At 54.3% G+C, this 21,103-nt stretch overlaps 1 protein-coding gene and 1 long non-coding RNA gene across 5 annotated transcripts; one reads left to right on the top strand and one right to left on the bottom strand.

Moving 5' to 3' along the window:
• Positions 1 to 1,833: 1,833 nt before the first annotated feature.
• FPGS (folylpolyglutamate synthase) lies at positions 1,834 to 21,043 on the top strand. 4 transcript variants are annotated; one of them, XM_059143316.1, is made up of 15 exons: positions 1,834 to 1,926; positions 12,898 to 13,026; positions 13,120 to 13,173; positions 13,258 to 13,322; positions 15,141 to 15,255; positions 15,393 to 15,473; positions 15,577 to 15,638; positions 15,719 to 15,821; positions 16,066 to 16,143; positions 16,344 to 16,491; positions 16,597 to 16,686; positions 17,461 to 17,611; positions 17,789 to 17,864; positions 18,870 to 18,936; positions 20,144 to 21,043. In XM_059143316.1, exons 1-15 carry the CDS (start codon positions 1,906 to 1,908, stop codon positions 20,554 to 20,556), a joined length of 1,653 nt encoding a protein of 550 aa, XP_058999299.1. In that variant the 5' UTR covers positions 1,834 to 1,905; the 3' UTR covers positions 20,557 to 21,043. The 4 variants fall into 4 exon arrangements, with proteins under 4 accessions (XP_058999299.1, XP_058999298.1, XP_058999300.1 ...); XM_059143315.1 differs by lacking the exon at positions 1,834 to 1,926 and adding an exon at positions 2,011 to 2,230; XM_059143317.1 differs by lacking the exon at positions 1,834 to 1,926 and adding an exon at positions 10,977 to 11,094.
• LOC131813136 (uncharacterized) lies at positions 15,139 to 17,461 on the bottom strand. The gene is made up of 2 exons (XR_009346626.1): positions 16,850 to 17,461; positions 15,139 to 16,740 (listed from the first exon to the last, which is right to left on the bottom strand). It is a non-coding gene; the product is annotated as an uncharacterized LOC131813136 (long non-coding RNA).
• Positions 21,044 to 21,103: the final 60 nt, after the last annotated feature.

The raw sequence follows: 21,103 nt of genomic DNA, 5'->3' as shown, positions 1-21,103 counted from the left end.
GGGGTGATGGCCAGCAGGCGGAGCCACGTCGGGGTCAGTAGGGTGCTCCTGGTGAAAGCCTGCCGAGAGCAGGATTACTGGAGGACAGGACGAAGGGACCCGAAGACAGGGAGCGGCACCATCTGCTGTAAAGGAGGGTTAGGGATCCGGCTAGTCCTGGGTAGTCTCGGGCGAGCCGTGACATTATGGAATGACCCAGCAGAGATGACATACATTGATTCTCGTCCTATAGACAAAAGGGCCATGTGGCCAAGGATTCAGTGGCTGTGCAAGGGCCCTTCCTTCCCCGGGGTTCTTCTGGATGGTTTTGTCCTTTGCGTTTCTCTGCTCTCTCCTATTTCCTGAGTTCATATTTTCCCTCATGTAGTCAAGTGGTATTTGAAACCAATAAAGCAGGCCCGAGGCCCTGGGGCTGCTGGCTCGGAGCCTCCCGCCCCGACACAGAACTTCCCTGAGGGGAGGCTGCGTGAACCAGCCTCAGACCCTGGTATGCTGCCCCCAGTATGGCTGCCTGGGCTGTGGAGGGAGATGGCCTTGAATAAAAGCTCCCAGAGGGCAGGGCTTTGTGGGGCATTCCCCTGGGGCACCTAGAGGAGGGCCTGGTGTCTTGAGTCCCAGTTGCCGCAGTGAGTCACCCCCGCAAGTAGCTGGTTCGAGAGGCTGTGTCGGCCTAGGTGGGAAGGGCCTTCACCAGCTCCTTCCGCCCAGCCCTCCGTGTCGCCCGACCAGTCTGTGTCCTGACTCCTTTTTTTTTTTTAATATTTTATTTGTTTATTTAACAGAGAGAGAGAGATCACAAGTAGGCAGAGAGAAAGGCAGAGAGAGAGGAGGAAGCAGACTCCCTGCTGAGCAGAGAGCCCGATGCGGGACTCGATCCCAGGACCCTGAGATCATGACCCGAGCCGAAGGCAGTGGCTTAACCCACTGAGCCACCCAGGACGCCCCCCTGATTCCTTTTTGAGCAGATGGTTTTGATGAGGGAACAGAAGGCAAGCTGAGGACAAAGCAGAAGCTGACACCCCACAACTACTCCCACCCCCCCACGAGATACATGGAACGTTCCTCAGACGCTCTGGGCTGCCCTAAAGGAAAAACAAACAGTTAACTCGTAGAGATCACAATCCTGTAGGACCTGAATCTCCCTCAGTTTACAAAGGTTCTGGTGATTTATAAGGAAGAAGCTTTCTTCTATCAATAGCCTGACTTCCAGAGACCCGTAACTCAGTTTCTCAAAGCCCTAACATCACCGTCCCCTCCATAAAATTGAGGGAGGCTGAGACAGGAGGAAAGGTCAATAAAATAGAATTTCTTTTAAACCTGAAGCCCACGGGCCCCTGGGTGGCTCAGTGGGTTAAAGCCTCTGCCTTCAGCTCTTGGGTCATGGTTTCAGGGTCATGGGATCGAGCCCCGCATCAGGCTCTCTGCTCAGCAGGGAGCCTGCTTCCCCTCCTCTCTCTGCCTGCCTCTCTGCCCGCTTGTGATCTCTGTCAGATAAATAAATAAGATTTTTTTTTAAGAAAATGAATAATTACTGAAGGTCATTGCTATTGTGTATGTGTGTGTTTTTTAAGATTTTATTTATTTGAATCCCATTATTCCAGAACCGCATCAGTTTGGTGAAACACAGCCTCAGCAGGCTCTGACCCCTCAGGTCAAGGGTGCCAGGGTGTCCTGCCCCGAGGCCCTGGGCTCCCAGCCTGGCACCGCCAACACACAAACGGCCCTAACTGTAAGGGGAGGTGGGCTGTGATAAGAGAGGCCAGATAAAGCCAACCCTATTCTGTGGGAAGCCCCGCCCCAAAGTCTGGAAGTTTCCCAAGCGCTCCCTCACCTTTAACCATCTCCGGGCTGTTATTTAACTGGGGAGATTCACCAGAGAAGTCCCTCCCTCGGCCGATCCCCAGGATGAGAGCAGGCACCTATCAGGTAAGACCGTCCTCCCAGCACATGGGGGAGGCCCTGGGCCAAGGGGCAGGGAGAGGGAAACCCCGATATCCCCCTGCTCTCTCTGGCCCAGCTTAACCCCGGGCAGAGCAGGCTTGGCAAAGGTGCCTTCACCCATGAATCACTTTGTGCCCAGCCCTGTTGGGGTGTGGGAAGCCAGGGGATGAAAGGGGCCAGGTCCCTGGCAACCTGCTGGACAGGGGCTGAGAAGGTGTTGGGGATAGCAGCCATGGAGCAGTCCGGCCCATCCACGAGAACTTTCTCCGTTAAAACTGCCTCCTTCCAGGTAGGAGAGCTTGGTGACCTTGGGCAGGTGGCCGGCCTTGCCAAGCTTCCATCTCTTTCTTCTGCATAACGTTTGTGTAAATATCCCTCGAGGCCACAGGCCATCAACAATGATAACCCCACACTTGGCGGGGCCCCAAGGGCGAACCTTGTCATCGATAAACCCGGTTCTATGGGCTTGGGGTGATCAGGGGCCCTCCTGCGGGCCTCAGTTCCACATTCTAACCCAGCTGCCAGCTCCAGGAAAGCTGCCCGCCCGCTGTGGTGGTGGGGGAGCTCTCGGGGAGGGGTCTGCAGAGCAAAACCGGACAGGCCTGGGAGGTGCCCAGGCCCCTCGTGGGGCTTCCTGCGCTCTGGGCACCGCGGACAGGGTTCCTAGACTGATCTGACCAGATTTAACTCTTGACTGCTCAGGAAGGGTTGTTAGCGCCACTAAAATAATAATAATAATAGTCATAACGGCAGTCCTGGTCCCTGGCTTCCTACCTGCTGCTCCTGTGCCCATGCGCTCTTCCTTTTGTAGATCCCGAAGGTGCGGTAGTGGCTGTTAGGGACCTAACCCGTTAAAGACTTCTAACCCCCATCTGGAGTTTGCACTGGGGTCCCGGCCCAGCACCCTCTCATTCTGCCTCATCCCACACCTCTGAGGTGGGCACGACCATGACCCCTGCTTTACAGATGAGGAAATGGGGCTCAGAGAGGTGAGGAGACTGGCCCAGGCCGTCCAGTCTGGCTCTGGCAAATGCTGGCCAGAGCTGGGGTACAGCAGGCCGGACTGCAGGAGTCTGAGCGAGGAGCTCAAGGTTCAGGACCGACAGGAGCTACACCAGTGACTTGGCCTTATCAAGCCTCAGTTTTCTCTTCTGCAAAATGTGCACACAGCAAGTCAGTACCTGCTTCCCTCTTGGGACTGTAGTCTGAAGGCCAGGCCAGAACCGGAAGGCCGCCGTCAGTCAGTATCTCCTGGGGCCGCTCTCCCCCAGACCACCCTGACCCACGGAACCTTCTGCCCAGCAGATGAGGAGGGGTGGCCCCAGATTCCAGGGTTTGAGATCATCCAGGTCCCCTTACCTTAGAGGCCAGGACCCTAGGGAGGAGAAGTGACTTTCCCAGGGTCACACGGTGTGGGTCCCCTCATCAGGAGAGAGAGAACTGAGGACACCCCAAGGGCTGTGGGGTACTGGCATTTTGCCTGGCTCCCCGAGGCAGTGGAGCCTCCCTCTGAAGTAAAAGCCAGCTCAAGGCCAGAGCCCCATTGATTAAATGACCAAGTCACCTGACAGGATACAGGGCTGGGGTGGGGCAGAGTCCAGGGGTGGCCAGGGGGTGGAGTCTGGGGCTTGACATGACAGACCCCTGTGAGTGACTGAGCTATTTTCCCTAGTAGGTCTTCTTCTGCCTCCCTGAGAAAGGGTCCAGGAACAGAAGCAGTGCGTAAAGATTGGTGCACAGGGTTGATGTTTAGAAAGAATTCATGTTAACTATTACTTAAGAAAATCCAAGTCACCAATGCAAAAAAAAAAAAAAAAAAAAAGACAGGGATTCCCAAGCTTGATGAGCGGGTCTAAATCAGAGGTGACTGGGGGCGCCTGGCAGACTCAGTCTGTGAAGTTTGTGACTCTTGATCTTGAGGTTTTAAGTTCGAACCCCACCTTGGGTGTAGAGAAAAAATAAAATAAAAAAAGAAATCAATAGCAGCTGGAATCAAATGGAGCTGGGACTGAGCCAAATCCTTGCTCCCAGCTCCGCTTTGCCAGCTGGTGAGCTCCACATGGGATTCTGCACCTCTGGTCCTCCGTTCCTTCCCGGTCGCATGGGCTCAGCCCAGCAGTTGGCGAGAAGGCGGTGATAAGGACAGTCATGGTTGCAGGGTGAGATAATGGACTGAAAACCAAAATAAGTTCTGCACACATGCTCCCCCTCTGAAGTTTGGCGATCCAGCTGTCCACAGGTTTGAGCAGAGAAGCCCAAAGAGCACTCAGGCCGCTGGGGAGGAGGCCAGACTGAAACTGGCCTCTCTGTGGGCTGGCCCACTGCAAGGCCTCACACCACACACCTGGTGCCCTCTGAGGGCCCCTCTTGGCCATGAGTGGGAAACCCCAGGAATATCCCAAGCACATCCATGGAGCCACACCTGGTGCCATGTCAGCTGTGGCCCCTTGCTGGGCCTCAGTGTCCCCAGGGCAGATGGTAAGCAGGATGTAGCAAAAGGATGACATCTGAGCAGAGACCTGGGATGATGGGGAGTTGGCCCTGGGAACTTTTGGGGGAAGAGCATTTCAGGCAGAGGGAACCACCAGTGCAAAGGCCCTGCGGCTCTGTCCATGCATTCACTCTGTGTCACCTTCGGCTGGCTGAGTAACCACTCTATGCCCCAGTTTCCCATGTGTACAATGAGGATAATCACAGTGCTGGAAAAGCTGTTGTGAGGATGACTTAAGTACCTTTAATGCTAAGGGCTCACTAGGTGTGGGGTGATGGGTGCGAGCGGGTGTTTCTGAGGACCACAGAGAAGGCCAGCAAGGCTGGGGGTCACAGTAAGAGGTGCTAAGTTGGAAAGTTTAGATATCACCCTAAATGTTATGGGAATTCACCGGAGGGGTTTCAGCAGAAGAGAGACAAGATCTGATTATCTTTAAAAATGACAAGAGAATGCTTGTAGGGGTAAAGAGGAGGAACAGCAAGACTGCAGGACAGACCAGCAGTGGCGACGTGGAGGGACGTCTGTGGCTGCTGGAGAGGCTGTGGATGGGCAGGGTTTGGGGCCAAGGGAGAGGGAAACCGAAGGTGAGAGCAGCTGGGCAGATGGTGAAGTTGTATCTCAAGCTGGGGAGGCCTGGCTGGTTTCAGGGTAGAGCCCTAAGGGAACACCTGCTGTGGATGTGACCAGTTTAAGATGCCTGCTGTGGTCAAGCAGCGGGGAGAAGTCAGGAGGCCGCTCATGTCTGCAGCTCGGTGAAGAAGGGCATTTGAAAGTCAGACATCATCCCAGACCGGGGACCTTGGAGAGAGAGAAGCACGAGCCTTGGGCCTTCCAACATGAGGATGCTGTGGAGACAGGGGGACAGTGCAGCCAAGCAAGAAGAAGGAAGTAGAACCGGGGAGGGAAGTATCAGGCGAGCCCAGAGAACAAAGTGTTTCAGGAAGGGGGGCATAACAAGCCTTGGACTGTAACCTGCCACCTAAGTCGGAGGGTGACACGCACAGCGCGTGGGGCTCTGAGCACAGTTCCAATTGTTTCCTCAAGGTCATGTCTAAAAGTGGAGTGCAGAATCAGAGGAAGGTCTGTTTTTAAGGCCCCAGTTGCCCTCCCGATAAACTTAATCCATGAACACCTTAGTAGCCAGAGTCATGGTGGGGATTTCATACGGCCGCACCACGGAGGATATGGAATTCTATCTAAGGCAAGTTTTCTTTCCCAAGTTACAGAAAAGTGTTTTCTTGTAGGTCACTAGATGGAAATAGATATTCGGTGGTGGAGAAGTCCTTATGTTTACCGGAGGGTCAAAACCCCGGGTGGCCATCAGGCTTCATCACAAACCTGCCAATGAGCTTGAACCTACCTTGGTCTCCACAAGGGGGAAAGAGACAGCTGGAGCCCTCTAGTCCAGGCTCTCTGGAGTATGGTGGCCTTTGGAAACTCTTGTCCTCAGCGAAATACCCACCCATGGATATCCCCAGAAATTATGGGCTAGGACAGAGCTAATTTCAGCTCTCTCCCTACTAAGGAGGTGACCAAGAGTCAGACAGGATCAGAGAAGGCAAACAAACTGCTCAGGGTCACACAGTGCATTGACAACAGGCGAACATCCATTTCTCCACCTATAAAAGGGGGTCAATTTCTAATTCACACAATTTTCAAGAACTTGAAAAGAAATTGCAAAGTCAAGTACAAGGATAAGTGTTTAATAAATGTTAGCCTGAAAAAGCAAAGGGGAGAAGACTAGGGGAAAGACATTTCAGGCAAAGGTAAATGTGAGCAAAAGCTTGGAGGTGGAAGACACCAAGGCCAATTCCTACAGTCTTTACTGGCTGCAGGGATGGTGCCCCACAGGGGTAGATGAGGCGGGAGGTCGGTAGAAGCCAGGTGACAGTAGGCTTAAGGGCTTTATTAATCTGGGAGGCATGATGGGCCAAGAGAGGAGGCAGGGGCTCAGGCAGATCTGAGTTTAGAAAGTCCAACCTGGGGCCCAGCATGGGGCCTTGTGGACTTGCTGTGTGACCCCAAGCTGTCTCTGTGGCCTCAGCCTCCTGCCTCTATAGCAGTGAGGATGGCTCTGATCAGGGTGATCAGGGTTTGCAAATATGGATCTCCCTTTCTGAGTTTCCTTCTTTATTGTCTTCCTACCTTGGGCAGGGCCTTCTGCAAGCAGGACTTTGTCATCTGTCCCCAGAAGCCAGTGTCTCCAGCACCAGTGTCTCCAGGGTGTGGCACAGAGGCGAATAAATGAATAGAGAGGAATGAGTGCATGGATGGAGGGATGGATGGATGACATCCCTTGAGGAGGGCGGGGGTAAAGTAGAATCCCCAGCTCTTGCTGCCCTCCACACACACCTGCAGATCTGCCTCCGGGGGCTGGACACTGACACAGGCTGGCATCAAAATCCCAACATTTGTTTTCCAGGTGTGGGATGAGGGTGCCTTTGATTTTCTCCTTTACACACTTCTGTTTCCTTCTATGAACATTTGCAGCTTTCAAAAGAAAGAGCAATGATACAAAAGAGGTTAGCAGATTACACATACAAATGGTTTTTATTTTTTTTTAAAGATTTATTTATTTATTTATTTGATAGAGATCACAAGTAGGCAGAGAGGCAGGCAGAGAGAGAGGAAGGGAAGCAGGCTCCCTGCTGAGCAGAGAGCCTGATGCGGGGCTTGATCCCAGGACCCTGAGACCATGACCTGAGCTGAAGGCAGAGGCCTCAACCCACTGAGCCACCCAGGTGCCCCTACAAATGGTTTTTAAACATAAGAAAAAGTGCGCAGCATCCTCCAAATAAAATAAATGCAAATGACAAATACCTTGAGAATCCATTTTTCCAACTATGCAACTGGCAGAGATCAAAGTTGGCTAAGATCTGTGTTGGTGAGGAAATGTCTGGCTCGTGCATGCTCAGGCATGGGCGTGGAAATTAATCCTACCTACCCTTTTGGAGGACAATGTGTATGTGACAATAGGTATGAAGGTGTTGAATGCCAGTCACCTTTGACCCAGCAATTGCACTTCCTGGAATTCTTCCGTCAGATGTGCTCACACATGGAAGAAATGATGAGGGCAAAATGTTACCCATTGCAACATCGCTTGTGATGACAAAAATATTAGAAACCTAAATGTTCATCAGGAGGAGACTGGTTAAATCCGTAGTAATACCTCCACACCAGGGAGTACTGCCCAGCTTCAAAAACATAAATTAGCCAGTGAGACAGCTCTTCTGTACCAACACAGTCTAAAATAAGGTCCAGGATATAAAGGTATATGGAAAAAATACAACACAGACTTGTGTATATAGTCTGCTATCTGCCAATCTAAAAGCGAAATCTCTATATCTTTAACTTTGCTTGCAAATGCATAACGTTCTCTCTGGAGGGATCACGGGAAACATAACTGATTGTTTTTGGAGAGGGGAATTAGGGTGCTGGGAACTGGCATGGGAGGGAAGCTTTCCATTGTACATTTTTTGTACTTCTGTTTGAATCATAGGATGTGTTATCCATTCAAACAAATTTAGGACTTATTTTATTTTGATTTTTTAAAATCTTTTTTTTAGAGAGTGCGTGGGGTGGGGAGAGGGAGAGAGGGAGAGGGAGGAGAGAGGGAATCTTGAGCAGGCTGCCTGCCCAGCGCGGAGGCCGTGGAGGGGCTGGATCTCACAACCCTGAGATCATGTCTTGAGCTAAAATCAAGAGTTAGACATTTAACCAGCTGAGCCACCCAGGTGCACCCTCCCCCAATATTAGGATTTGAAAACGAAATGAAAATACAAAAAGTTTTAATGAGACAAAGAAGATAACTCTATTCTACCTCCGCCCCCTTAAAGGACTCCTACAAATTTCCCAGGGTCCGTGCCTATGTGAACATTGTCCTTGGAGACCATGGAATAAACAGAAGCCCAGGAGAAAGGTGACATGACCAGCACAAGGCCACTGGGTGGCTTTGCCAAGACCCCAGTCTCGGCTTATAATTCCCTGCACGACTGGGAGGAAACCAGGTAGACTCCTGGAATTTTCTGGGCTGCTACTTGTCTTCGTGCTTGTGCATCTGTTTCTGTTTCCAACTGGAGTTGAAGTCAGTAGTTCAATGATTTTCAAGATTGCAAATGCGTACCCCCCCTTCCCCCCTCCCAAAAAGACATGACGGGGAAAATTGGCACAAACTTCTTTCCTTGGGGCATAAAGAGATTAGTTAAGATTCAGGAATGTAGCCAAGCTGACCTGGGAGTCTCCCTCCTCCCTCTCATTTTCCCTGCCGTCTCATTCTTGGAGGAATGACCCAGAGCAGGATGTTAATACTAGTACCTGTCTCTGTGTGCCTATGCACAGAGAACATGCTCACTTAATGACCAACTGTATAGAAAGTGTTTAGAACAGGGCCTGGCCCAGAGAAGTGCTCCGTAACTATTTGCTAAGTCAGTATCTTCGAGGGATCCCTAAAAGGTTATTGTTGACTAAGAGTGTTAAGATGCAGAAAATATTGTTATGGGCATCGACAAAGTCCTATAGATGTCTAGATGTGTCTGTCATCTCATGTGCTTAGAAAACTGTGGGATGCAAACCTGGATGTCACCAAAGGAGGAAGTTGAGGGGTAGGGGTGAGCCAAAGAAAAACATTTGTTTTTTATTTTTAAAGATTTTGATTTTTAAGGAATCTCTACACCCAACATGGGGCTCAAAATTATAACCCCAATATCAAGACTTGCACGCTCTATGGACTGAGGCCACCAGGATCCCACAAAGAAGAACGTTTAAAGAGACTTTATGATCATTTTAATGCAGTTATTCTGTGTATGCCTATGCACAGAGAACATTTCAATGATGAAGAAGGAGAAGAAAACTATGAAATGAAGCGCCTCCCTATTTCCCATGGGGCCAGGGTTGGGGTGCCCAGCAGTGATGTGAAGAGCAGAAGTCCAGCCAGTGATGGAATCTTTCTGACATGTCATATGTTTATTTCAAAATCAAACGATCTCTGATAAATATTTACCCCCAGTGCTGGTGGGAAAAAGGGAGAGAGGTTCTGGAATCCCATCAATTGTTTGAAGGATTGTCTTTTGTCTGTGGGGACTTCCCTAGAGGGCTGTTTGTAGCACATCTCCCCTCCCCACCCCCCCAACCCCGGTCCTGCCCCCACTCCCCTCACCCCTGCCTCCAAATATCTGCACACCTTTCTGGCATCTGACCTATAAAAAGGCAATCTCCTAGTCAGGTGAGGTGTGGGGGCCATGAGAGCCTCCGCCCCAAGGAGCTGCCCCTACCTGGCGCCCAGGCCACTGGCCTCTGGATGGGGATTCTTCATTGGTGACTGTCACTTCCGTCTTCCTGGTGTGGCCAGTAGTCAGGTTTCTCTGCTGTGCTCCTTCACCGTCTCCTCAAGATGCTTTCTCTTATTTCTGTACTTGCTAACTGAGGAATGCAACATCTTGATTAACTTGCTTAAAGAATGTCATAAAAATCCCAGCATTCTGAAATTGTTTGGGCATTGCAATGATCTCCATGGGGGAGATGAAAAAAATGCTTCAAGAATGAGTACAGGGAGGGGCGCCTGGGTGGCTCAGTGGGTTACAGCCTCTGCCTTCAGCTCAGGTCATGATCCCAGAGTCCTGGGATGGAACCCTGTATCCAGCTCTCTGCTCAGCAGGGAGCCTGCTTTCCCCTCTCTCTGCCTACCTCTATGCCTACTTGTGATCTCTATCAAATAAATAAATAAAATCTAAAAAAAAAAAAAAAAAAAAAAAGAATGAGTACAGGGAAAAGAGGACCAGGAGCAGGGAGCAGGGCAATGCGATGTGAAAGAGACTTTTTAATCCCGCAGAGGGAATCTGAAAAATAAATTACAGGCATGCCTTGTTATTAAAAAAAAAAAAAAAAAAAAAAAAAAAAGGAATCTCCATGCTTTTTCCATGCTAGCAGTTGGGGCCAAGAAGGTCAAAGACAGGAAAAAGTCCAATCGGAGTCCTCCTTACCCATAGCTAGGGTAGATTACTATCTCCTCCCCGACTTGGCTCTACACTTCGTTCTCCACACAGTAAATCTTCCAAAGTGCAAACCTGATCTTGTCATCTTTATTCATTTTTTTTTTAAAGATTTTATTTATTTATTTGAGAGAGAGAGAAAGAGCACAGGCAGGGGGAGCGGCGCGGGTGTGGGGTGGTGGGCGGGGAGAAGCTGGCACTCTGCTGAGCAGAGAGGCGGAGGGAAGCGACGCTCGGTCCCAGGACCCACAGATCACGACCTGAGCCGAAGAGAAGATAGACCCTTAACCGACTGAGCCACGCAGGCTCCTCTTTAAAAAAAATTTTTTTTTTTTCCCTAAGACCATGTTACTATTGTCCAAATTTAATCCAAATTTCTTAGGCTACAAGGTCCTGCTAGATCTGGCATTTTGGGGCGAGTAGGCCCTACCCGGTGGAAGTGCAGTTCCCTTGGACTAGTGGTTCTCCTCTCTCCCTCTCCCCACCCTCGTCACCCCTCCCTCTCTTCAGGCCTTTGCTTTTCACCCCGCGTTCCCTCCCTCTGAAAACCTTTCCCCGCCCAGCCGCCCAGCCACCTCGCTGACTGCGCCTCATCCCCAGGCCTCTGCCAGAATGTAGCTTCTTCCAGGACGCCTTCCAGGCTGCCCAGGGACGGTAGTGACCCCAGAAGCGAAGGTGCTTGGGTTTGGGTCTGTTGCCTCGCAATCCGGTAGTCAGATTCAGAAGTGCAGAGGCCGAATACCCGCAGCCTGCGGTCTCTGCATTAAACCGCGACATTTCGGGCTTGAATTCAGTGACCTCCATCCATCCAAGTGCACGCTAGCTCTGTCTTCTCTGCCTGCTCAGAGCTAGTTCTGGCGGACCCCCAGGCTGAGGGTTGCAGACTGGGACAATTTTGAGGGTGTGCTCGGGTCGGGGAGACGCTGAGCGAGCGCAGGGAATGCCCCTGGGACCGGACCCCTCACAAACAAGGCCGAATCCCTCCGCCCCGCTCCGAGGCCTGCCCCTCACAAATATGGCATCCCGCGGATTCTTATTGGTTCCGGGCGATTCTCTGGGTAGCGCTGATTGGTGGAGGGCAGGGGCGAGGCGAGGCTGGGCGGGGCGGGGCGTCTCCGGCCCGGGCCTAGCAAGTGGTAACGGGCGGTAGGACTATGTCGCAGGCACGCTGCCACCTGCGCGCCGCTCTCTTCCTGGCAGCAGTTTCTTCGCGCGGTGCCACGACCGGGGTCACGGCGCGGCGAGGGTTGAGCGCGTGGCCCGCGCCGCAGGAGCCCGGCATGGAGTATCAGGTATCCGGCGGGCAGACGGGCGGTCGTAAGACGACACGTGTGCCGGGCCTGAGCCACCCAGCGTCCGGACTCCGCGGCCTGAGGCTAGGGTGGACCGGGAGCCTGACGGTGGGGGACTCGAGGGCGGGAACATCCTGGAGCCCGGGGGTGGGGACAGAGACCAGGAAGTTGGGCCTGGGCCGCGCGGGTTCTGGGAATTCTGAGGCTAAGGTGTCCCGCCTTAGTGGGAAGGGGCGCCCAGTGATAGGGGGTTCAGGGTCCCAACTAGCGGTTGGGGTGTGGGAGGGGTAAAGAGTTTCAGGAGTTCAGATTTGAGAGATCCAAGAGTTGGTATCTGGGGTTGGAGTCTCCGGGATTCAGGAGATAGAGATCCGAGTGCCTGGAATTGGGGACAGGCGGGAATCAGGGGGTATTGGTGAGGGGCAAGAATCTGGAAAACATAAAATTTCCACCTGGCTCTGTTGTAGGGGTGGGTTTCCATAGACCACACCTGTTGCCTATCAGGCCGATGACACCGTTTAATGGGTGTGGGTCCTCCAGCCAGCTATTGAGGCCCTTGGGGGAAATAAATAGCATGTCCACTCTCACTCCCAGACTCTCCTGAGGAGTGTCTGGTCATTGGCTGGGTGACCCCGCGGAGACCCCTCTTCCTTGGAGCGTCCTTCTCTTCCCCATCTGGAAGCTTTGAGCAGCTCTTTTTTGAGTCAGGCTGCGGAACCCCATCCTCAGGGTTGGGCATGGAAGCCTCCAGGGATTTCTAGTTTGAATTCCTCCAGATCTAAAACCCCAACCTTCTGTGGTTCTCCTGCAGCCCCTCCCAGCCCCCTCCCAATTTAGGGCCCAGTATAGCTGTGGACGTCATTGGGGGGAATGAGGGCAGAGGCCCCAGTGTGGGATTGAAGACTGGGAAGCCCAAACGGAACAGGGTGCAAGGCTTCTCCCGTTAGTCATGTAACCTGCTTGCCTAACACTCCTGGGTGGGGCTGAACTGCCCCAGGCTCCCATCTCTGCCAGAGCTGGGAAGATGCCACTTCTCTCTCACTAGTGCCTAACCTCGATGCTGGGGCACCAGGGCGAGCATTGGTAGGCTCGGTGCCCTGGTTTGGCCACCGATGCCCTGGGGTTCCTCTGTTTCTGTGGACCGCTGCTGAGTCCTAACCTGCTCCCTGGGGACTGTGGTTGCCAGGATGCTGTGCGCACACTGAACACCCTGCAGACCAATGCTGGCTACCTGGAGCAGGTGAAGCGCCAGCGGGGTGACCCTCAGATGCAACTGGACGCGATGAAGCTGTACTTGGCCCGGAGTGGGCTGCAGGTAAGGTGGGCGGGGCCCGCTCTCAGCAACCCCCCCCCCCCCGCATCCCCACCTGTGAGTCTGTGGCTGAGGTGGTTGTCTGTATGTCTTCAGGTGGAAGACTTGGACCAGCTGAACATCATTCACGTCACTGGGACCAAGGGGAAGGTGAGCGATCGGACTCAGGGGTAGGGTATCCACCTAATGGGGTGGGAGGGTGGGGCCAGCCCAAACAAGATCTCTTCTTTCTAGGGTTCCACTTGTGCCTTCACTGAACGTATTCTCCGCAGCTATGGCCTGAAGACAGGATTCTTTAGGTACTGAGGGGTGGAGAAATGTGGGATCTCCTAGCTCTCTGTGTGGAGGGGATGGTGGTGGGGGGTGACCTGGAACCAACTCGCAGGAGCTCAGCTGCCTCTCTTTCTGCCTAATGTTGATTGATTCGATAACCATTCCATTGGCTTTTAACATATTGCCCGAAATTTGTGGCTGCCTTTAATTTTCGTAATGAAACAAATTCAGGACGGGGAGGCAGCAGCTGGAATGTGTAAATGAAGTACATACCTTGAGTCATCAGATATCTTTTTTATTAACTTAGATTTCATGTGCAGCTTTTATGTTTTTAAGATTTTTAAAAAAATTTTTAAGTAATCTCTACACGCAACGTGGGGCGTGAATTCACAATCCCACAATCAAGTTTTGCACGCTCTACCCATGGAGCCAGCCGGGTGCCCCCACGTACAGCTTTAAAATCACAGAGAAATATTTATCACCTCGGACATCTTTGCCGTGAGGAGCAGAAAATCTGGCTTGTTAGGGCTTAAGTGCTGAGGTAGTTTATGATGTCCACGTGTCGAGGTGTCCCTTCTGTTCTGCTGGCGTCAGCTGCCCCTTCGCCACCTCGTGCTTGGCCTCAGGCACCCAAACTCACACCAGAGGATGGCGTGTGAACCAGACGTAGGGCCCTCTTTCCTGCGCTGCGCATGCCTCTCAGCTGCTCACCAGTAAAGCAGTGGGATCACAGTGGTCGTGAAGTGCTCAGGGTTTGGTCCCTGCAATGGGGGGACTTAGGATTTTTGCTCCTTTTATTTTGCCAGTTCCATCAAGTACTTCTAGAACTGTCTGAAATCCGCTGACTGAGGCCATTTCAGGCTGTAATTTCTCTCCACAGTTCTTTGTTCAAAAGAAAGAAATGGGAGCGCCAGGGTGGCTCAGTGGGTTAAAGCCTCTGCCTTTGGCTCAGGTCATGATGCCAGGGTCCTGGGATCGAGCCCCACATCGGGCTCTCTGCTAAGCAGGGAGCCTGCTTCCCTTCCTCTCTCTCTGCCTACTTATGATCTCAGTCTGTCAAATAAATAAATAAAATCTTAAAAAAAAAATGTAGGGAAGGACTTATGAGAGGGGCTTGGAGGATTCAAACACAAGTTGACAATCTCTCAAAAATAATTTTGGGGATGGGGTGACCTGGCTGGTGCTGTAGGTGGAGCCTGTGACCCTTGATCTCTGAGGTGAGTTCAAGCTCCACGTTGGGTCTGGAGATGACTTTAAAAAATAATGAAACTTAACAAAAATTAGTTTTGAAAAATATTTTTTTGGGTAAAAACCCAGGCTTTGGCTTCGGCCCGTGTAGCCTCATGGGCTGGCCTGGTTTGCATCTTGAGCACACAGATGGGACCTTGTGCTCTAGGGCTGGAAGACAGTCCGGGGACAGATGTTGGCAGAGTGACTGATGTGTGTGTGATGGGTAAAGCACAGGGGCCTGTTGGAGCCCAGAGCACATTCCTGATCAGCCTGTTGGGGTACCAGGCAGGGGCAGGGCTTTCTTTCTGGAGGAGGGCCCAACTCAGTTGAGATATGTGGAGGGAGTTGGGGGGATGGGCAGCCTGGAGGAACTATGAATAGGCCTGAGGGGCTAGGGCACAGGGACCTGTGGGGCTGTGGGAGAGGTGAAGCACAGAGGCTGGTGCCTCAGCCCCACCAGGACGTGGGAAGCTGGATGAGGAGCTGGGATGCTGAAGGCTGGAGGGAAGTCACAGGACTGTCAGCAGGGCAGTGGCGTGGTCAGATCTGGGTTTCTGAAGACAGGCATGAGGGGCTCGGGAAGGGAGTCCCGATGACCACAGGTCTCCCGGCAGCTCTCCCCACCTGGTGCAGGTGCGGGAGCGGATCCGCATCAACGGGCAGCCCATAAGCCCCGAGCTCTTCACCAAGCACTTTTGGCACCTCTACCATCGGCTGGAGGAGACCAAGGTGCGCATGCAGGAGGGCCGGTGCGGGGGCCGGGTAGGGGCGCTGGAGAGACCCAGAGGGGGCTGTATGCCCCAGAACCCCATCTCCCCAGAGCAGAAGCGGCAGGGCCCAGGGCTCTGACATGTTCTTGTCCACAGGACAGCAGCAGCTGTGTCTCCATGCCCGCCTACTTCCGCTTCCTCACACTCATGGCCTTCCACATCTTCCTCCAAGAGAAGGTACGTGCCCATTCCCCTGAGTCCTGTGTCTGAGGCCGTGGGGAGGGGAATCTCAGCAGGCTGGGGGAATAGGACCCCTGACGTGCCTCCTGTGCCTCTGCAGGTGGACCTAGCAGTGGTGGAAGTGGGCATTGGTGGCGCTTACGACTGTACCAACATCATCAGGTGAGAACCACTGCTTGGGGAGAACCGACGGCGGCCATGAGCCCCAGGCAGCACCATCAAGTCCTTTCTGTCTCCTGCAGGAAGCCTGTGGTGTGTGGCATCTCCTCTCTTGGCATCGACCACACCAGCCTTCTGGGGGACACAGTGGAGGCGATCGCATGGCAGAAAGGGGGCATCTTCAAGGTATCAGACAGCCCTGGGGAAAGGAGATATATGGGAGCCCTGGGCCTGGCCCTGGCCCTCAAGGCTTAGGGAAGTGGGGATGGGGCAGGGTCACCTGTATTCTAACTCAGGATAAGGTCTCCGCCATCAGCGGGGTCTGGAGCAAGAAGCCCCTCCCCTCTGGAGGGCAGGTGAAGTGAGCTGTCAGACCCCAGGACGGAGGACCCGCAGCAATCTGTATCTCTCTCTTCCTCTTCCTTTGCAGTGTGGTGTCCCTGCCTTCACGGTGCTCCAGCCTGACGGTCCCCTGGCAGTGCTGCGGGACCGTGCCCAGCAGATCTCCGTGAGTTTGGAGACCCCGGGGTTGGGGGTGGTAGCCACTGGGCAGGCACGTCTTCCTTTTGGGCCTCAGTTTGCCCATCTGTGCAGTAAGGGACAACTGCTCAGCCATCTGGAGTACACTGTGGTTCCCAGAGCAGGACAGAAGGATCCACAGCATCAGGGAGGGTTCCCCTGACCCGCTGTTGCCCGTCTCCTTGGTAGTGTCCTCTCTACCTGTGCCCATCACTCGAAGCCCTGGAGGAAGGTGGGCCACCGCTGACCCTGGGCCTGGAGGGAGAGCACCAGCGGTCCAACGCCGCCTTGGCCTTGCAGCTGGCTCGCTGCTGGCTGCAGCAAAAGGGCCACCAGGGTAGGTGGGCGGGCGCATGGGGAGGGGGCACATGGAGCCTGCCTCTGAAGGTTCCCTGCACACTCCGTCCACACAGCAGCCCCTCCTCCCACCCTTGCTCCTCAGGCCTCGGAGAGCTAAAGATGTCTCGGCCCAGCGTCTTGCGGCAGATGCCCCTGGCACCCGTGTTCCAGCCCACGTCCCACATGCGACATGGTGAGGCAGACCTTCTTGCCTGGCCGGGACCCCTCAGATGTTTCTTTGAGTTTCCTGTTTGAGAGGAGGGGGCGGTTGGAGATGGTGCCCAGAACAAAGGCCTCTGAAGTCAGTAAGCGTCCCTGACTTTGGGTTCATGGACACGGAGCCTCAGTTTTCCTACCTGCCAAATGTGGTGATGACAGGGCCCACCGTGTGGTGGCATCACTGAGGGGCTGAGGCCAGGGCCTGTGGGATGTAGCGCCCAGTCAGTGGTAGCTGCTGTTCCTGGCGATCTTGTCATCAGCCTGAGACCATGAGGTCTGGAGAACGGACCCACTGTCAGGCTTCTTGCTTCCCCCCGAGCTTTCAGCACACAGTAGGTGCTCATAGCAGCTAAACCCCTCTGGCCAGTGATTCCCTTGTGCCCACTGTGTGCCGGCCCCGAGTCAGGCAGATCTCAGATCACATCCTGGCAAGCTTGGGTGTGACCTGATCTCTCTGGGCTAAGGGCTTTCCGCCTACATGGAATAGGAGACTGAGATATGATAGGGACGTCCCCTCTCAGGGCTGCCCCTCTCAGGGCTGCCGGGAAGACTCCCTCAGGGGAGGCCGCCCAAGAGCCGATCCCAGTGAGAGTGAGCCATCCCAGTGAGAGTGAGCGGCAGGCAGCTTGACTCATCGGCTGGGAAGGCCCAGCGCGGGCAGCCTCCGAGCAGAGCAGCTAGGCCGGCGGGCAGGCTGTGTGTGTGAGTTGAGGACTAGGGTGGGAGCCGGCTGCCTTGTCCCCTGTAGGGCTTCGGGACACCGAGTGGCTGGGCCGGACGCAGACACTGCGGCGCGGGCCCCTCACCTGGTACCTGGACGGCGCGCACACCGTGAGCAGCGTGCAGGCCTGTGTGCGCTGGTTCCGCCAGGCGCTGTACCGCAGCCAGAGGCCGAGCCGGTGAGCTTCCGGGGCGGGGCTGTGCGGGGGCGGGGCTTCGGGGTCGAGGGGCCTGACGCGGCGGGGGGGGGGGGGGGGTGCTGCTGGGACGGACCCAGGGGGGCGGAGGGCCGTTTCTGGAGGGAGGAGGGGGCGGGGCCCTCTCTGACCACGCCCCCATCTCCGCCCCTCTCCTAGCGGCCGTGAGGTGCGCGTCTTGCTTTTCAACTCAACTGGGAACCGGGATTCGGAGGCCCTGCTGAAGCTGCTGCAGGTGAGGGGCAAGCTCGGGGGTGGGCGGGAGGCCCACCAGCCCCCGTTTCTAGCCGTGGGATCCCCAGAGCTGCCTTCACCCCCGGACCTTTGTTTCTTCAACTCAAATGGGGCTCCCCTGAACGGTACTGAGGATTCCATATAAAGGGACCGGGCACATAAGGAGGTTTAGACCCAGGTAGGTCACTGCCCTCATCCTGCGGGGTCAGGCTGAATGAAGCCGAGTTAAAAGCAGGACCAGGGGGCGCCTGGGTGGCTCAGTGGGTTGGGCCGCTGCCTTCGGCTCAGGTCGTGATCTCAGGCTCCTGGGATCGAGTCCCGCATCGGGCTCTCTGCTCGGCGGGGAGCCTGCTTCCCTCTCTCTCTCTCTCTCTGCCTGCCTCTCCGTCTACTTGTGATTTCTCTCTGTCAAATAAATAAATAAAAAAATCTTTAAAAAAAAAAAAAAGCAGGACCAGGTAGGGGCGTGAGGTGTGGGCTGTGGATTCGCTTAGCCTGCCCCTTCGGCCACTAGTACAGGATTGTAGACGAAACGGCACTTCAGAGATGGTTTGCGGAGTCTCTGAGCTGTAAAGCCTGAAGAGGCCCCTCTCTGCTCAGGGACGTTGAGGTGTGCCCTGGGCTGTCAGGGCTGAAGTAGTTCCTAGGGATCTTTTCCTATTTTACAGACCAGGAAGCTGAAGCTGTTCATCTCTCTCACAGGGCAGACAAAGCCTTTCCCCAGCCTGGATCTGGGGCCTCCTCCTTAGCTGGGTGATCTTAGGCGAATCCCCTTTCCCCAGCCTCAGTGTTCCCCTCTGTACAGTGGGCTGTGCTGCCCAGGCCATGGGCCTGCAGGGTGTACTGAGGCAGATGAGCCGCTGAGGTTCCATGGCTGGGTTTATACAGCATCACTCCAGCTGAGTGGGGGCGTCTCAAGAGATGGGGATGTTGGGGGGTGAGCAAGTCGGGGTGGTGGGGCATCCTCTCTGGACTCTGACACCAAGTCTTCCCTCTTGGCCTTTAGCCCTGTCAGTTTGACTATGCCGTTTTCTGCCCTAACCTGACGGAGGTGTCATCTGCTAGCAACGCAGGTAAGGCAACAGGCATGGCCTCTGGGAGCGAGCAGGGCGCAGAAGCCTCTTCAGTGGACTGCTCTGATGGGGACAGTGGGGGCTTTGGAACAGGGGGTCCCCGGGTAGGAGCTAGATTTGTTTTATCATATAGATAAATACTCTTCGGTACTTTGTGGATATCGTGATCACAGTACTGGAACGGAATTACTGGAGGAAAACGGTTTTCAAAATGCAGGCTGCTACCCACCGATGGCTTTACAGTCAATTTAGTGGGTATAAACAAGCATTTTTATCTATCTATTTATTTTTAAAGATTGTATTTATTTGACAGATAGAGATCACAAGTAGGCAGAGAGGCAGCCAGAGAGAGAGGAGGAAGCAGGCTCCCCGCTGAGCAGGGAGCCTGATGTGAGGCTTGTTCCTAGGACCCTGGGATTATGATCTGAGCCAAAGGCAGAGGCTTTAACCCACTGAACCATCCAGGAGCGCCCCCCTCCTTTTTTTTTTAAAAAGATTTTATCTGTCAGGGAGAGAGAGAGAATGCACAGCAGGGGGAGTAGGAAGGGCAGAGGGAGAAGCAGATTCACTGCTGAGCAGGGAGCCGATTGGGGACTTGATCGTAGGCTCCTTGGATCATGACCTGGGTTGAAGGCAGACGCGTAACCGTCTGAGCCACCCAGATGCCCTAAACCAGCATTTTAAAAATGAAATAGAAAATATATGTGTGCATTGCATGAAGGGTAGGTACTGTTTTGTGACGGTACTGTCCCAGACACCTGTATACACCTGTGTGAGTACTGAGTTGCCCTCGTAAAGGGTATTTTTTTTTTTTTTTTTTTTTACTGTGGGTCATGCTCAGAAAAATTTGAAATAGTGTAAAAAAGAAAATGCAGATCCCTAGGCCCCACAGCAGACTGTTGGGGAGAGTCCAGGAACATATATTTCCACTTAGGCCCACCCGTGTGCTGGATCCTGCCCTGCAGTTGATGGCAGCGAGGCTAAGGTTGGGGGAGGTGTTCAGCGGGCCAGAGCTCCCGCTTTCAAGCTAAGCTGCCTGGCCCTGCCTGCCCCAGCTCTGGGACGGTCTGTGTCTCCGCTTCCTCCCAGCACTTCCCACTGTGAGGCCTGATGGTGCATGTAAAGGGCCTGGTCTTGAGCAGGTGCGCCCAGCGTGCCTCCCCCACCCTGTCCCCCCAGCTGATGTGCCTCCCCTTGTGCCCGGCAGACCAGCAGAACTTCATGGTGACCCTGGACCAGGTGTTGCTCCGCTGTCTTGCACATCAACAGCACTGGAGCCACCTGGATGAGGAGCTGGCCAGCCCAGACCTCTGGAGCCCCACCAGCCCGGAGCAGGGTGATGAGCCCACGTCCTTGCTGCTGGCTTCCCGCCCACGCCACCCCCATAGCACCGGCTCCCTCGTCTTCAGCTGCATCTCCCATGCCCTGCAGTGGATCAGCCAAGGCCGGGACCCTGTCTTTCAGCCACCCAGTCCCCCTCCAAGCCTCCTTGCCCACCCTGTGGCTGGCAGTGGGGCGGGCGTGCTCCGCGAGGCTGCCGCCGTCCATGTACTGGTCACAGGCAGCCTGCACCTGGTGGGTGGCGTCCTGAAGCTGCTGGACCCTTCCCTGTCCCAGTAGCCCAGGCAGTGGGGTTGGAAGTGGGGGTCTCCCACGCCTGCCCTGCAGCTCACCATGAACTCTTGTTAGGTGCCTTTTGTCATCTGCTTTTCTGATTCTGTCCAGACTGGCCCGGGGTCCTGGGCTCTGGGCAGCAAGATCCAGGGCTAGAACGGGGAGGCCGAGATGAGACATCCTCTTGTCTGAGCCTAGGGTGCCTTGGGCCTCTCCCTCCTCCTGACCAAGACAGCCAGAGGGCTTCTTGGTTGTCCCAATGTCCTAGTAGGCCAAACTATGTAGCCCCCCCTCCCTCGCTACCCTGCCTGCGTCCTGGCTCAGGCCCAGCTTACCGTGTGAGCTGCCTGGCCAGGCCTGGGGTCCTGCCGGGTGCTGGTTGATAGATTACCTCTTAGTGGCCTTCTGGGGAAGAGAGGGCTCCTGTCTGGGGCCCACCAGAGACCAAGGATGGCTGGAGTCAATTAAAGCCTTTAAGTTTTTAAAAAAGAAATGGCAAAATGTTTGAGCAGCTTAATCTCTAGCTCCCTTAGCACAAAATGCAGGTGTGAGG

Source organism: Mustela lutreola, chromosome 12 (genome assembly GCF_030435805.1).
Source record: "Mustela lutreola isolate mMusLut2 chromosome 12, mMusLut2.pri, whole genome shotgun sequence".
Classification (NCBI taxonomy): Eukaryota; Metazoa; Chordata; class Mammalia; order Carnivora; family Mustelidae; genus Mustela; species Mustela lutreola.
The sequence above is the reverse complement of the archived record's forward strand: the minus strand, read 5'-3'. Positions and strand labels throughout refer to the sequence as shown.